Source organism: Anas platyrhynchos, chromosome 5 (assembly GCF_047663525.1).
Source record: "Anas platyrhynchos isolate ZD024472 breed Pekin duck chromosome 5, IASCAAS_PekinDuck_T2T, whole genome shotgun sequence".
Classification (NCBI taxonomy): Eukaryota; Metazoa; Chordata; class Aves; order Anseriformes; family Anatidae; genus Anas; species Anas platyrhynchos.
The window spans coordinates 56,417,880-56,435,092 of record NC_092591.1 but is presented as its reverse complement, the minus strand read 5'-3'; the positions used below and the strand labels follow the sequence as shown (position 1 = coordinate 56,435,092).

General features: G+C 35.4%; 1 protein-coding gene across 8 annotated transcripts in view; it reads right to left on the bottom strand.

The window, feature by feature from the left end:
• ANO3 (anoctamin 3) overlaps nt 1-17,213 on the bottom strand; it is a 247,467-nt gene that overhangs the window by 53,263 nt on the left and 176,991 nt on the right. For 7 of the 8 annotated variants that reach the window (XM_038180718.2, XM_038180726.2, XM_038180727.2 and 4 more), the window contains 3 exons: nt 12,056-12,208; nt 9,400-9,500; nt 5,297-5,341 (listed from right to left, as the gene is read on the bottom strand). In XM_038180718.2, coding sequence (XP_038036646.1) covers nt 5,297-5,341; nt 9,400-9,500; nt 12,056-12,208 — 299 coding nt within the window. The remainder of the gene's footprint in view (nt 1-5,296; nt 5,342-9,399; nt 9,501-12,055; nt 12,209-17,213) is intronic. The other variant, XM_038180723.2, reaches the window with a different exon arrangement.

Sequence of the window (17,213 nt, the reverse complement as noted above, 5' to 3'; positions counted from 1 at the left end):
AGTGCCTCTCATTCTAACATTAGTGGGATTCTGATTCTCCCTCTCTTCCCTAGCTCCCTCCTTTCCCTGGTGTTTGGACAGTAAAAATCATTAAATTTAAAGGTGAATACAAGATTTCTCACTGTCAAATTGTTCTGTTTTTCTGATCTGAATAAAGCCTTCCCCTGTTTTTTTCATCAAAATCCAAGGGCTGATATTACCTTAGGAAACCATATACTGATATATGATATACTGATATATCAAATGAAGTAAAAAGCTACACTACACACAAGTTGTTATACAGTCTTTAGAGAAACTAACAAAAAAACTCCAATAAAACCAGCAAAAACATGATATTGCTTCCTGCAGTTCCCTAAAAACTGGCATTGTAACACAAACAGAACATAATTTTTTATTCCTGATCAGATCATATACTGGTAACGTAAAGGTCTTTCTTTCACTGATGTCCTAGCTAAAAAGTATCTCAGCACAAGTTTTAGAGATGGAAAAATATGGCATAGCACAGTTCATTTTCAAGCAAATGCTAGAAGTTACCTTATTACTTCCATTTTGCACTTCTTGCTGACCTTTATTTTTCTCATATTGAACTGCTAAAAGTGTGGGTATTTAAGGAATAGGTCTCATTACAGTATGCTGTATCATCAATCATGTCTGAGATCTTGACAGAAATTGGATTTTGGAAAAACATTCCCCAAATAATAATGGTCAGTGGGATATGGGCCTTACTCAATTACCATGAATGCACGATATAAAAAGCATAGAGATCTCAGAGCCACAAAAATTGTAATGCTTAGTACGAGATTTTTATTTGAGGGAAGGAAGTAACTGCTTGTGCTAAGCAGAAGCACAGCTCCCCATTTCAAAATTAAGAGGAATAAATGATCGCAGCAAATTGCTCTCAGGCAGTAAAGCCACTTCTGTGAAAATGTTTTATTATCAATAAAAATAGCAAAAGGTGTACCCCTGTTTAACACCATGTCAGACAGAAAGCTAAACTAAATGTGGGATCATAATTTTCCATATACATTTTAAATCCTCAATATATTCTTCTTGCTATGTATTACCAAGGAGTCCATGCACACTCCATATTTAATTGGTACTGCACTTGAGGGACAGCACTCTATTGATACTAAGCAGTACGAGACAAAATACTCATGTGAACTATATTCATAAAGCTGAAACACAAAAAACAATTCCTACGCAGGTGCATCCCTTCAGTGCCTCCTTTGCTGAAATAATACCTTAATGTGCCAGTTGATTATTTTAATGGTTTCAGTAGAAATTCTTCCAGCACAAAATTATATACAATCCATGCAGGTAGTTTGCACTTGATTTTTTTTTTTTTTTTTTTTAGATTTAAAAACAGTCTTTTCTTTTAAATTGGAAAGTACATAGATACATCAGGAAGAACAGTATCCAGTGCAACTGATATCAGATTTTTGGTTATGAAATTACTTCAGAATTGGTCTTGCAAAGAACCTTGACCATGTTTCATCTCCAAAATTTAAAAAACACTAGCCGATATTTTTTATCTTAAAGAAATTAGCCCTTTAAAAAACTAAGTCTATTTCTTTCAACATGCAATATGATGAAGAGCACTACTGGAATAAACTAAAAATCATGTCTCTGTTACATATGCAACTTTTCTTAGGAGATAAGATGACTTACTAATCTGTTTTCATTACCTTACGGCTGGTCACTCCAAAACCCAGTCTCTTCAGACAGCATAGAGTACATCCACTGAAATTTACATCTTTCCTCATATAAAAACTAATTCAGCAAACAAGCCTCTCTTCTTGGCTCACATGACTCTACAGTTAATGATGACACTAAAGATTCATGGAGCTTTCATTCAAAGCAAAAACAAATTTTGGATAAATGTTTGACTGATTGTTTGAGGACTAAATATTAGCACACTTAGTCAGAATGACTTTCCAGGTCAAAACCAGCTGTTCAGAAAGATTTCTGTTCAGAAAGATCTGTTCAGTGTAGTCTATTCAGTAGGAGTGAAGGCAAACAGGTCTGGTCCGGTGAAATCACTGTTGAAGTTGGTTCATGCAATGAGATTAAAAGTGCCCTACTGGAAACACTGCTGGGAATGCATCTGAACAGTGTGCAGATACACTCTTACTGAAACTACGAGACTACAAGGTGTTATTCTGAAACATGCAAGCATTTTAGTCTCAGACGTGAAAATAAATTTTTGAAGATGCTTGTAATTTCGGCTTTGTTCAACTTTTGTGCTCAAATGTTCTGTTACATTCTGTTATGTTGGTTGTTGTTTTTGGAGAACTGTTTAGTCCAAAAATCCTTGCAGATTATGTTTCCTCAGTAGACTCCAATGCAAAGAAGCACCTCAAAGGTGAACTTGGTGCACTGAGAATTAATCTAACATGACTAGGCTCTCCGGTGTGCCTTTAGTTTCAAGGAGTCAAGGAAGCTTGATCTACAATACATCCATACTACTGTGCTATTTGCAGAACAGTGACCTTCTATCACTCCTATCTCTTCCTCACAGCCTTTCACTCTTTAACCACAATGACTTAAAGGAGCAATTACTTCTCCTTATGAAACTGCTATTGGAATTTTCTGACCAGGATTCATGGTTATAGTGGAACGAGACACCAGAACTGAGCAAATGCCATTCTTCAGAAAGACATTTTTGACAGCAATCACCAGCCATTAGCTTGCTCAGTGTTTGCCTCTTGTACTTTAACACGCAAGACAGTGGTCAAAAATTGTCAGCCACGTGCCACCAAATTGTATAGACCTTGTGGTATGCTTTGTAATGGTAAATGTGTTATGGTTGACAGTTTCAATATAGGGACACAATACTGCAATGTTTTCACCACCAAAAAAAAAAAATCTGCAGCATGTATCTTATGGAATGACATTAACAGATTTACTTCAGTGTACAAATTGAAATCAAAAAAGTTTTAAAAGTCTTTTTGCAAGGCAGGATACTGCAGCTAAATTGCTGAACAAATTCATTTCTGGTTCTCTAGCCTTACAAATATAAAATTATGTTAACATTTCACTAACAAGAATGAACCCGCATACTGTAGCAACTAACTTTTCATTTTCTTCTCCTTAATGTCATCCCTTAACCAGTGTTGGGGTGTCTGATATGGCACATATAAGACTGATTCATAAGATTATTCAGTCATAAATCTGAGGGAGTTCAGACTTTTTTTGATACATGCATTATTTACTTAAAATTATTAAAAATTAAATTATTAAATACAATTTCTGTAGACTAGCCCTATGAATAGAAATCAAGCTTCACACTATTGTATACAATTTTGCCTTTTTTTAAGGTATGCAAATAAATAAACTGGCTGTAGATAGATACCATGTAGATATCACATATGAGAAACACAGTATATCAATAAGCACTACACTTACCTTTATTCTTTTAACCATGCTCCTAATAATTTTTTGTGGACTTAAAGACACGTACAAACATATTCATCTACCATATTACCATGCCAATAAAATTCAGGGAAGTGTACATGTCACAGCAGGGCCTAATGTAGTAGTCTAAGCCCATTTTCTTAATTTTAGAAACTCAGTAGCATCAAAATTTTACCTTCGATACACAAATATTTTCATACATATTCCTCAGCCTAGCTATTGTAAACTCCACTTAGAAATATTAAAAACTATTTGATAAATTACAGAGAAGTTAGGTTTGAAAAGCCTTAGGATGCAGGGAGACGATGACAGTAGCAGAAGTTAGAACGATGAGATGGATATGTCAGCAACCTTACAGTTAGCTTGCAACTTCAGACACAGCTTCTTTTTTACACTGTTCCTCTGTGCACTGGATTGTATTAAGTGCCAGAGGAAAAAACAAACAAACAAACAACAAACAACTAGATTCCCAAATTCCAGGTATATTACAGGTAAAAACATTTGTTTTGAATGTAGAATAAATCTGGCATTAAAATTGTTTATTACTTAGTTCACTGCACAACTTCAAAAGCATGTTTCCGTCATTCTAAATAAGGAAAATAAATTGATTTCATATCTAGGACTCACCAGATGGGTTTCAGATAAATTAAGACAAAATAAAGCTCTGTTAATTTTGCCTTTTCAAAGGCAAAGCACATCACTTAAATTTTTCATAATGCATGGTAAAATGGAGCAAGCATGTGAATGACTGGGAAGAGGAAAAATGCAGTTGTAAATTTATGTAACAGGTTGTTTTATTTTAATATATTTTATTTGCTTATGCAGTTTTTTCTTACTTTGATGTTCAGCAGTGCTTTGTCTATTTTTGTTAAAACATTATCTTGCAAACTGATACCGTGAGACCATATAAATTATTCCTGGGAAATAACGAGAGTTCTTCATCATCTAAAGTAAAAATGGGAGAACTTAAATCAAATGTAATCAAGATTCATCTCAAGAAAACCAACCACAGAAAACTCTTTTGGGAGTTTTCCCTAACGTAAAAAACAATAAAAAAATCACATTTTTTCTGTTGGTAATTAGGATTTACAAAACATCATTATGCCTGACTAGAGCAAGAAGGAGCAGTTACAGCTCACAGTATCCCCCCATCCTAGCTCCTCCAGGCTCCTTTCACCGAAGCAGCAGCCTCAGGTTCAGGTGAGGTTTGTGTGCACTGGCCTTCATTTGGCAGCCCTGTCATCCTAGCCTGGCTACTCACTACTAGCTCCCTGGGCTTTAAATGCTATAGCTGGACGGTTTTCAGGAAAGAAAGCCATTTATGATAATGACAGACTGAAAGATACTTTAGAAGATAGTAACCTCATGAAATCTCAGAGTTAAAAGTCTTTCACTGCAGCAAACAAGATACTGTCAGCTATCAAATAAGAATTCAAACCAGCCTTCAGGGCGTCATCGATGCAGTTGATCAACAGGACGCACATCAGAAAAGTTACATTTATGCATTTAAGGAAATAGCTGACTACCAGAGTTTACTTAAGACATGCACTCAAAAGTATCTTCCACGCTAATGTAACATGTCTTAGTAACAGCAGACGTAACTGTAGAGATAGATACAGTATTAAATCTTTGCTGCCAGGATAAGGGCCACTTTTTTCCTGGCATAAACACTTTTGCATTTCTAAAAGGAGAACTGGCAAAGCTTTAGAGAAATGCATCTTGTTACAGATGAATATTTTAGCACTTAGAGCTAACATATTTTGAGTTTTGAGGGAAATAATCTAATTTTCCAAGTTTCCTGGATAAATTTACAACTGCAAATGGATTTTCTTTAGCAGGGTGACTATTTGACAAAATTAGAATCTACACATCACCCACCAACCTGCCCATGGTTTTGCTCCTCCAGTCAGTGTAATAACATTTTTTCCTGAAAGAACAGCAGAAATCAGCTGAGAATAATCAAGCAGGAGACAGTTGAAAAGGACATATACATCATAAAAGAACATTGGACATTTAAAAACATACATATTCATAGAAAGATGAATAAAGCACTTTAAAATATTGTGACCTCACATATTTTCAAGTTTAAAATTTGCTCCGGAGTAAAATTTACTTCTTTGCATTGTAGCTAATAACAATAACTAATCCATGATTCATTCACAAGACACCCATTAGAGAAGGATCAAATGCTGTCATGCTCATATTCATTTCATCGCATCTTTCTTAGCATTTTTTTTTTTTTTTATTCCATAGAACTAATTTTAGAAGAATTACCAGAACTCCCATGCTAATAAATGCTTTATGCACTCTGCGCATTAATACCATAAGCACTTAGCACCATTAGGTCCCAACTTCACCCTCTGGAGTGGTGTACCATCACCTTCCCTTCCCTTGGCTTTTTGCATCCAACTGAAGAACAACATGTGGCCCTACAAATCTAAGAGCACTAACTGAAACAAAACACATTTATGTTACGGTTCTTTTCTCTCCACCATTCACCGGTCACAGTAACCTCAGAGAAACAATATCAGAAATTGCCAGTGAAGTCTTCAGAGTACAGTTTGTTTGAAAACAATATAGAGACATATTTGCTGCAATGTCATACCTTCCATAATTTGTTTCAGTTTTTAATTTTCCTCTGGCCTCCTTCTACCCTTTCCCGCCACATTTCAGATAAACAAAGGCCAAGATCCTACAGATTCCTTGGGGTATCTGCATCTTTACCATGGCAATCATCGGGGAAGTTTGGCACCAGGACATTTTTACTTGCTTAATTCAAGTCATACTTTACATTTACACCTAAACCCTTTTTCCTCCTGCATGTTTTATTTTATTTTTTATTAGTAATTAAAACAAGTTTAGGTAGATACATTACTATGAGGGCTTAACCCTGTTGTCAGTTCCTATTTTCCCCTGCCCTTCATGGTAACACACACAAAAATGGCACTTCCACTGGATACTTAGTGGATACTTCCACTGGATTACTTCTGGATACTTAGCCAACGAAATCTCCATCAGAGGAGAACTTTACCCAGAACCAACATAGTTCACAAGATCTGCAACTGCCCATCTCAAGAGTAGCTGAGATTCATTAAGGTGCATTACTTATATTAAAATAACAAAATGAGTATAGTAAAAAGAGTGAAAAGGAAACAGAGCCTAGAAAAGAAGTGGTCATAGCAAAGTTATCTACCAGTCTGTAGGCTGTTGGCAGCCTGATATTTAGTACCACTAGGCAGAATTTTAAATGTAATAATGAAGAATTATTAAAGGATTTTGACATCAGATATTTGAAAAAACGCTTTACTCATTTCCTTTAATCACCCTTAGCTGTTTTGCACATATTGGGTCCAGCTAAGCTACAGAAACATTTTTTCTTCATTATACCCATTGATAATTTATGTTTCACAAGGACTTCCTTTAGACACTGGTACAATGAAACTTTTGTCTGGGTTTCAGAACCATATCACAGTTACATTTCTCCTGTTGGAACACATATTTAAATTTATTTAAAATCAAAGTATCATGCAGTCATAATTTAAACATTGTCCTATTTGAATGCATATAGACAGCAACGGTGATTACTGTAATCTGTTGAAATGCTAGGAAAATTTCCTTTTGTAATTGAAACACTGAGATTCCATCTTAGATTGCATATATGACGCATACTATGTATCTGCCAACACATTTAGGCATAATGCCATGCTAAAAATGAGTTCTAGGATGCTGGTTAGTCCCTTGGTCAGACAAAAAAAATTAGTTACTTTTCAGTAACAGAAATACTTCTCGTGTAATAAGAATACTGATTTTGTTTCGATTCCTAGATTGAGCATACTAAAAAGTACGAGTATAATTCAGGAGACTTCTTCTTCATGTATTATTCATACGTGGTACTGATATTTTAAGGAGTGTAGCTGAAAGCCAAAATTTTGCAACCCTGTGCAAGAGGATAAGGGTGTACTGCATTGAAGCACTGCAGGGAACATTAGCTCTCTTCTTAAATTACGCATCCAAAATAGACAGGAAGAAGCTGCTGATAAATCAGACAAAGCTGAAGAGAAATAATCTGCTCTTAGAAAGGAGCACTAGTTCATTGCAATTACAGCACAATGGTATGATTTAAGCTTCTTCTATCCACTGAAGAGAGAAAATAGTTACCTCAGGAAAAAAATATATGCCTTCCATATGCCTTGCTAACTTAAATAAGTAAGCTCAATACTTAAGTGAATGATAGTACTTTTTCCAGAACATGTAACGAAATTACAAAATGTGTGACCGTGTGATGCTGTAATGGAAGCACAAGTGGCTATTTTTACATCAGTGAAAAGGCCATCGGGGGCAAATAAAAACACGCATGAAGACAAGCTCTGTCTCAGAAAGCCTCTAAACCATAGATTTCTGGAACCAGAGGGCATCATGAAATACTTCTCTGCTTCTGTATTAAATGTCTGAGACTGGCTGCTGGCAAAGCAAGGTGGACCTTTGTTCAAATCTGCTGTGTCCACTTTGCGTTCACAATAAAACTGCCACGCTTATTGTTATTTTAGAAAGTACAGAAATGAAAGAAATAGCTTATTTGAAATATTCAAACAAGTCTGACATTGCAATCTCATTTTAATTCCTTCTTAAATCTTTTCTCAAGACACAAAAAAATGGTGATCAATTCCATACTTTTCACAGAGCTAGAGGTGGGCAGCAGGCTTCTTTCTTTCTTACCAGGTAATTGTTTCACTCTACAAACTAACAAAGTTAAGCAACAGAATTTAGCATTTTAACTACTTTTTGTGTATCTGATATGCCTAGGATAGAAGGAAGCTGAAGCATCAACCCAAAACCAAAGAAACATGGCTCAGACACTTTGGAAAAGACAGAATATATTTACCTGTCAATTGCTAACACAACAACTAAGAATGGCTTCAAAATAAAGTAGCGTTGTAAAAGTTAACCAGTATTTTCTGAAGGGCACTGCTGATCTATGGATTTAATAAAGTGAGGAAGAATTCAAACCACTGCTAAAAGCTATCATTTCTGACTTCAAGTATTAAAAGCAAGAAAGAACTCTTTGGAATAGGAATTTAGTTTGCATGCATACACATATGCAAACACTTCTATATTTAAAACATAAACAAGAATTACTCAAACAGGGAAGCTCAAAGGGAACTATAATAATATTCTTAAGCATTCAGAAGATGACTGATACTGAACACATTATTTAATGGAAAGGACTTAATGCAATGATGTGGAAACTCGGTATAAAACTGGGTATTTAAAACTAGCTTTGAGCTAAGGATGCTTCACAATGACTAAGTTTATGGCTTAGGACTAACTCAAGAGAGCCACATCGTGATAGCTCAAGTCAGCAGGGACATAAGAGGTAGAACACTTGGCAATTTAAGTGAGAAAGGAGTTCTGTAAGGGTATTTTCTGTGAGTCACACAGCTTTAGCATCCAGTTACCACTCTGACTCCCAGTGAAGTTTACAGCACACAACAAAGCTCTTCTCTCTCTGCAAAAACAGCTTTAATTAAGTTGAAAAGGAACACTTGCTCCTTCTAAAATCTGTGTTATTACAGGAGAGGTTAACTTGTCCTACACTCTTTATTGCTAATAGGTACAATAGAATTTGTTTAGCACACAGATGAGGAACTGAGGTCAAGTTATTTTTCTGGCAAAGGAACATTAAAGGACCAAGAATTTGAGAGTTCTCACTAACGTGTCAACTATTAACAATACTTTCTAACAGTCTGCGTTTGATTTGACTTGGAAGGTAAGCATGAAAACAAATACCACAGGCTAACGTGAAAAAGAACAGTACCTATTTTTTGTTTCTACTCTCCTCTTTCCTTTTCATCTCACTAAATTAAAATATAAACATGCCTGACCACAGTGCAGCGAGTGGATTGAATTTTAGACTTAAGGTAAGTAACAAAGTTGTAATATTTTAAGTACTAAATTACAAGTTCCTTATAATGGTTTCCACAATACCTGAAAGGCATCCTGATGTTCATTCTTTCTGCATATTTGCACAAAGTCTCCCATGGACAGTGAATTTTAACAAACATGATATCACTGTTTGTAACAGCTGGCTGCAAAAAGAGGTAACAAATAAACACATATTAATAATTCAAAACCACACGGCATTCAAGTTTCTAAAAGCATTCTTCAGGGGCAAATTCTGCTTTCCTGCATGAAGCTGCTGCACAGATCTGAAAATACTTTAAGTGCTCTGACCCGAACAAAGGAAAATTGATAAAAATCCCTCCACAAATCTTGTAATACGAATAACCTAGAAACTGTCAAAAAGGAACCCATAGGACAGATCTTTGCTTATAAACACAACAGAAGTAGGGAAAGGCTTTATGCAGCATTTTGACACGGAATAAATAAACATCCCCTCAAAAATCATTTTTGATGAGCCATTTCATGACCATTTAATGTGTGTCCCATTCAAGAAGAATGTAAGAGCCACAAGAACAGCTGAGAGAAGTCTGCAGGTCCCACTTGGCCTAAATGGAAAATCCAGGAACAGTGAAGTAACTGTGATGCCTTCTATCAACTTATAAATGTCATCTCTGTAAGAACTGAGAACTTCCATAAAATTACAAGTAATATTCTATGCAAATGTTTTATGTAATGTATTTATATAAACACAAAACAAGAATTTCAGCATTACAATTTCTTAAATTTTTCTTTCTTAATCAATATTTCAATTTTAATCTCCTCTCCCAGCTATATTTCCTTAAGTGTTTGGACAGCGCTCTCAGACCCATGATCTGATTTTTTGGGTGGTACTTTGGGGACCCAGGAGCTTGACTCAGTGATCCTTGTGGGTCCCTTCCCACTCAGGATACTCTATGATTCTATGCATTTTTATATGTAAATATTTTGGTAGAGGTGAGTCTGATTAAAGCCACCCAAAAACTTAAGTAACACATGGTTTGGTAAGTAAAGATAAAAGAAAATTCAACTGAAGAGTTAATACAATTTTAAATGTTCAAAATTATGCTTATTAGTGACATAATGTCATGTCATAGTTCTAAAATATTGCTTCTAGGGTTTAATTTTTTTGCAAAAGATGTGGAAAAATAATATTGTAAAAATTTAAATAACCTGATATGTAAAATTACTATCTCATAAAGGCATATTTTGTCTGAAAGGTCAGTGCTTGTGAATTGATTCCAGCTGGCATTGTTCTAATTTCAGTAAACATCCCAATATTTATTTATTTTTTTTTTCTATTAGACTCCAATCATTTTTTAAAACCTTAAAAATAAATTTAACAATACCATCAGGTCAGTTATTTATGAATATTTAACACGCTTTATTGTCAGCCAGTACTTGCAAGGACTTCCAACAGTTAAAACCTCATTACTTCAATACAGAACATGCAAGGTAATTCTGCTGAGCTGAAGAGCAGAATAAAACGGGATAAAAGACACGTGAAGTATAGGAGCTTATTTCAGGATAGAGCAAATACACGTCTGCTTTTTAAGTAATTCATGAAACAGCAGAATTCCAAGGCTGTTTTCCTGACTTTGTTTTCCTTCATTTTTATATTAATTCTTTCATTACCGATATCCCAACCACAACAGCAACAACTTAACGCTTTGAAATGTTTTTTCACATTTCACAGTAGGGAAATGAAAATTCCTGAATATCCACACCGAAGTGCAACACAGAGCAGCACTCAAACTAAGACACAGAAAGAATGAAAAAAGAAAATGGAAGCCGACACAAATAGCAAAACAAAATAACATAATTCTCTGACAAAGCAGAGAACATTCATTTGAAGTTTGACTGTGAGCACACAAAACCAAATGTTAATCTCTGTAATATCAGCAAATGTATTAGGAGCCTAATGATACATTAACTTGGAATTTGGGGAAAATAAATTGTTATAGATCAGAATTAAGATGACAAAATTCTTCCCTTATAGCAACAACAACAAAAAAATTATTTCCCTACTAATACCTGAAGTTCTTAGTCTTTAGGAGTTTCATCATTTAAAGAAAAAGGGGGATAGTATTGAAACTGGGCACAAAATAGGTTTTTTCTTCTTAATACAATCAGAATAACAGGCTATTTATTTATTATTATTATTCTATTTGTTTTTAAGTGTATTCTGGAAAATTTAGAAGCCTGGACAGTAGCACTTAAATTGAAACTATTCTAGCTCAAAGAGCACAATGCAGATTAGGACACACAAACGAGGGATGGATTAGTTTGACATCTTTAGCCCTTTAAAAATACAGAGAGATTTAATACCATGCATCCTGCTGAAAGACAGAGGTTATATATTAAAGTAACAATATGGGTTACTGAAGCTTCTTCTGTTTTGTAGGTGTCAGGAACTGGAAGTTTCCCTCAATACTGCACTAAACCTGCTCCTATTTAAAACTGATTCTATTCTGGGTGGGTGCATGTGCACATATGCATATAAACATGCAGGAGCAGGTTAACATGTTAAACATGCTATCAAACAACTGTTAGTATAATAGCATTAAACAGAGGGACCAGCCTGACCACAAAGACTTGTAAGACACCAGGAATTTTATACATTCAATCAAGTAAGACAGTATTTTAAATACTTAATAATGCATCTAAATAAATAGCTTTATACCACATAAGCTACAAAACTCACCTCTCGTTCTAACATCAGCCCTTCTGCTCTCAAATTCTTCTCAAACGTGCTTCTTTTCTCTACCTGCAGACTTGACTTTTTGTAGACCAAGATATAATCAATGCGCTTTTTTCCATCTTTGAAGAAGAGACCTGACGACGCCATGGCATCGGTCTGGATAAGATAAAAATATGGTAGACACGTCATTCATAAAGATGAACAGAACCGTCATGAATTCCCTGCAACACAGCACTTCCTAAAGCATGGAAATGTCCACATAACTACAAGATGACTATATAAAGAACAAGTCACAAGAACAGACAGCTATTATGCATTGTTAGTCCAGGATTTCCAACCAATTAGAATAAAACAAACTAAAATGACTCCATAACAATCATAATCTAGCCATTACCTTCAACTTTGCACCCCCCAAAAAACATTTACTGTATAGTATGCATAGATGTGAGCTCCTGTTAATACTTACTTTCCAGTTGGAATTAATAAAATTTAAAGGCAAATAAATTAAACCAAGTTTCAACAAATTAGAAGAGAAACACGATTGATGTGAATGTTTTCTTGGATATTGCAGTTGAAGTTCTTTTTAATGCCATGTTAGCAATGCTTAAATCTCGTCTAGTTCCTTCCCACCATGCTTGTAAACACAAGGGATTCTCTGACCTCGATATGGAAAACCCTGCTTTACATGTTGCTGCTCAAAGCTATTTTTACATTGTTTTTGCATGAATCAGAATAGACAGTGACTATATCAACTGGTGTCATTCTATGAAGAGTTTGAAATTTGAAAAAGTAAACTGAGAAATAGTTGTTGAGTTCTGGAGAATGCAAACTCATTTTAACAAAAACCGTCCAGAACACAATGGTAGTTTTAAGAAAGATGTGTCACACACACGTGCACGACCAGACATCTATCCATAGCGCATTATCTTTTAGCAAATAGGATGTTAGTCACAAAAATTCACTGTATTTGGATTGTTTGATATGAAATTAATAAAACTCGGAGTTATATCCAACGATAACATGCTGCTTTGATAAACAGAACCATATGCTAGTGTGTGATATCAGCAGTACAAATACTGGATACCAGCTTTTTTGTTTCTGATTTTTTTTTCTATACTCCCACATACCTCACAGCTAACTTTACAAATTTAGTGTTTCTGAAAATCTCTGTCTGCAAAATCTGAAATTTTTGAAGAAGATTTTTTTTTCCCCCTCCCAAAGACAAAACCAAAGAAATATCCTTCTCAGACCACCCGTCATTACAAAATTGCATTATCACACCTCTGGGATCATTATTTAAATACATTAAGCTTCAGTTTAAGTACAATTAAACTTCTTTTTCTCCTCAGCAGCTGGTGATGGCATCATCTTTCTTTTCCAGATGCTTTTATGGTTTGTTTTGAAAAGTTATCATCTGTTACCTTCTCTAAGCATACCTGCTTATGTATTTTATTAATGTAAAAACAAAATGAGATTTAGAAGCCCAAACTTTGTCCAACTTGCCTGAAGCTTTGCTGTCACTAATTCTTTTAATATAAAAAAATAAACAAAAATACAAGCAAAAACACATAAAAAAAGGAGGAAAGGTTTTTATCCTCCCACCCCTTTTTATAACCATTCTATAGACATCTGACATGATAAAACATTGATATCTTATTTAGAAAAGTGCAAACTTCAAAGTAAATTGGAAGATGTTTTAAAACTTACACTACAATTTGCATTTGAAATTATGACTGGAGTAGCACAATCCTTGTACACAGGCCCACTCATTCTCATCTCTTACTCTTTCTATTTAAAAAAAGAAATGCCAAAAATAACATGACATCATCTGTAATGCAGAAATCCTGTTTCTATACCATTCTGCCCCTGGAAGACAAAATTCAACGATAAAGCAGGGTTGTTGGATTTTCCTAGTTTTGCCCAGCTTTCTGGGCTTTTACAGTCTGAATTTGTCGTATTCTCTGGCCTGCTCTTTACTGGCATCACTGACAGGTCTAACTACACATTGTCTTAATGACACCCATCTTTTTAATGACTCAGACCAATCACATGGCCTCACTCTGTTGTCTTCAACTTGCTCCTATATTCTTCAAAGGGTACCAGCATTAGTGCCAAAAGTGCTCATTGTTACATTTTCCTTGCTGCTTGCAAATAATCTCTCATTACTCCTTCTACCTGTTACATCCTCCATCTACCACTCCTCTTTGCAATGACTTGACCGCTTTGAAAAGCGTACAAAGTATGCTTCTTTGGGATAGAAGTTGCTCTTCAGCAATGAAGTGTAAGTAAATCACAAAAGCAGACTAGAATCGGCTTTTTTTGGTCTGCGAATGAAGCAAAATCACATACGAAAAGTCTGCTCAAAATTTCCCCACGGGGGAGACCTGGAATATTTCTTACAGTTTCTGCTGATGCAGTTTCTGTACAGACATTCTGCAAATTCAATTTAACTTCTTTTGTAAGACCCTTCTACTTTTCTTTCAGATGATAATTTTTAGCCTTTTTTTTTCCCCCCTCAGTTCTGAAACACATGCTTTTCTTCTGTCTTGAAAAAAAAAAAAAACAAACCACTCACATTACTGCAAGGACAAAGTTAATTAAGAACTATTGTTTCATTCTGCAGATCAACATCAGCATGCAAATATGCCCTCGGGTTCATCTGCACTGAACAGAAATCTTTGGGGGCAGCATTCGATAAATAATGATCTGCACTGTCAGTAGAAAGAAATTTTCCATCAGTTCATCTCAAACCGCTTTCACAGGATCTTGTTCTTACAGATGCACAGATGAAATGTGCAATAGCGCAGCCATTTATCACAATCGTGCAGTGAACCCAAACTACATTGATTTCAGGATTTCAGTGCTACTTCAGTGCACTTGGGTAGTTGCACGTCAGTGTAATTCTTGAGCAACACTCTCCACCTATGCTAGGAGGAATACCTGTGTCAGTAAAATAATTGATCTGGTGAATAGATGCTTCTTGGGTTGATCTGCAGGAGCTCCATAGTGTGTAAGGAGAATAGGGAGCAGTAATTTCAATTAAATGTACCAGTCAAAGTATATTATCCACTAACTACACCTAGTGCAGTGAATCAGTCTTTTGGTATAATGGGCAATAGCACAATTATTATTTAACTGTTGGTTTAGGCCAATAGTTCTGAGATTCATTCTTTTACCCTTTACTAAGCACAGTGGAAAAGAAAAGCATTGAAAGAAATATTTTGTACAAAGTCCTTACCCACCTCATTTGTTTTCAAGATTTTCACCTAGAAAGTTTATTTGAAAACAAACAGACCAATGTTCATATTTCTCTCTAATCGTCTTCCATCTTAGTTTTCCAGAAACAGTATCCACCTGCTTTTTTAATTAATATTCCTTTTGGTACCTTGCCATACAGTTCATCTTGCAAGCTCAAAGTTTTACCTTCACCTTGTTCTTCAAAAATCTTTAAACTTGAGAACTTTAAAGAATATCTAGGCTGTGAAGCATTTCCTCACAAAACTGTAAACTTGTTTATAAGACAGAGGTTTGCACCAGCGTGAAATATTAACTGAGGCTTATCCACTACAGATATTCCATAATTCTTTGGTTTTCTTCATTATTTGCCTTTTTTTCTCTTTTTTCTTTCTTTTTTTTTTTTCTTTTTTTTAAATATTGTTTCAATCTTTATTACACACAGCATGACATATTGCTTTGAAGTCCAGAAATGTACAATTCAAAAATACTGACCTCATTCAATGAATTTCACCATTTAAATGAGGCAGGAAACAAGTTGATTGATTTAACATAGAAAAAAAGCATCTTTCTGTCACCAAAAAAAAAAAAAGTCAAACAAAATACAACGTAAATATTTGTCAAAGTTATGAAATAAAGAGAGTTTGCGTTTCCATCCAAATCTGGTACAAGTAGAATTTCCTTGGATTTAGCCAACATGATGGGATTTTTCAAGACACTATTTTTCAGGTTATAATTAATAAGCAAAGGCATCCTTACAGACAGGGAATAGCTGTTTTACAGGCTCTTTCACTCCCCAATTAATTTAAATAGCACCACTTACAGCAATTAAAAATATTTCAATTCCACTGATTTCAGTATACCATTCTGCTCTGTAGATTAAACTTCTGCCAACTTTTCACCTGATACATAGCAACAAATATTCTAGAACAGCAAGATGGAAGCCTTCCAAAAACAGGAAGCAAAATTACAGAAGCATTTAAGAGCAAATGACATGGTATGGTAGGCTTCAGGTTCGGTGTATTTCATTAACAGGAAAACCACTAACAAATTTTTAAAATGACTGAAAATTATGCTGCATTGTAATATATTGGTACACTGTCTTTTTTCTCCACTTGACTTGTTCAAATTTTTACAACTTGAGCTGTGCAGCAGCAAAACCACAATGTCTGAAGTACGTTCAAACCATTATGAAGTGTTATCTCTAATCTGGTTACAAATAAAAGTTACAGAAAGAAACCTGTCTAGGGGAGAGCATGTACTAGGAAAAGTGATATTTCCTTCTATTTCTACCCCGATATTCAGCTAATTTTAGCTTCTCTTTCTATGTATCTGGTAATATCCTATGGAATTTATCTTACATAACATTGTCCAGCTACCCCTGAATCCATGTAATCATACAGTTTCCAGAGCGCCTTTCAAAGGATTTCCACAGGTCACTTCTGGGAGAGCCTTCTTGTTTTCTTTGTTCTGAACCTGGGTGAAAATAACTTAAATTACTGCTTCATGGCCATAATCCTACAAATATATGTGGTTTCTTAAAACATGTAGTGTTTTATCATTACTGTGTAGTGGGTTTATGTGGCAAGGTTTGGGCAGCAGAGGGCCATAAGGGTGGCTTCTGTGAGAAGAATCTAGAAGCTGCCCCATGTTAGGTAAGGGCCCCGCTACTGACCAGAGACAAGCCAATAAGTGATGTTGTTTGTGCCTCTGTGAGAGCATATTTAAGAAAAGGAAAGGAAAACAAACAAACAACAACAACAAAAAAAAACACTGCCTCACAAACAGCCTTGCAGGTACCAAGTGAAGAAGGAGCGGGAGAAGTGCTCCAGGCTCTGGAGCAGAAGTCCCCTGTGGCGAGGAGCATGGTGAAGCAGGCTGTACACCTGCAGCCCATGGAGCACCACGGTGGAGCACGGTTCCACGC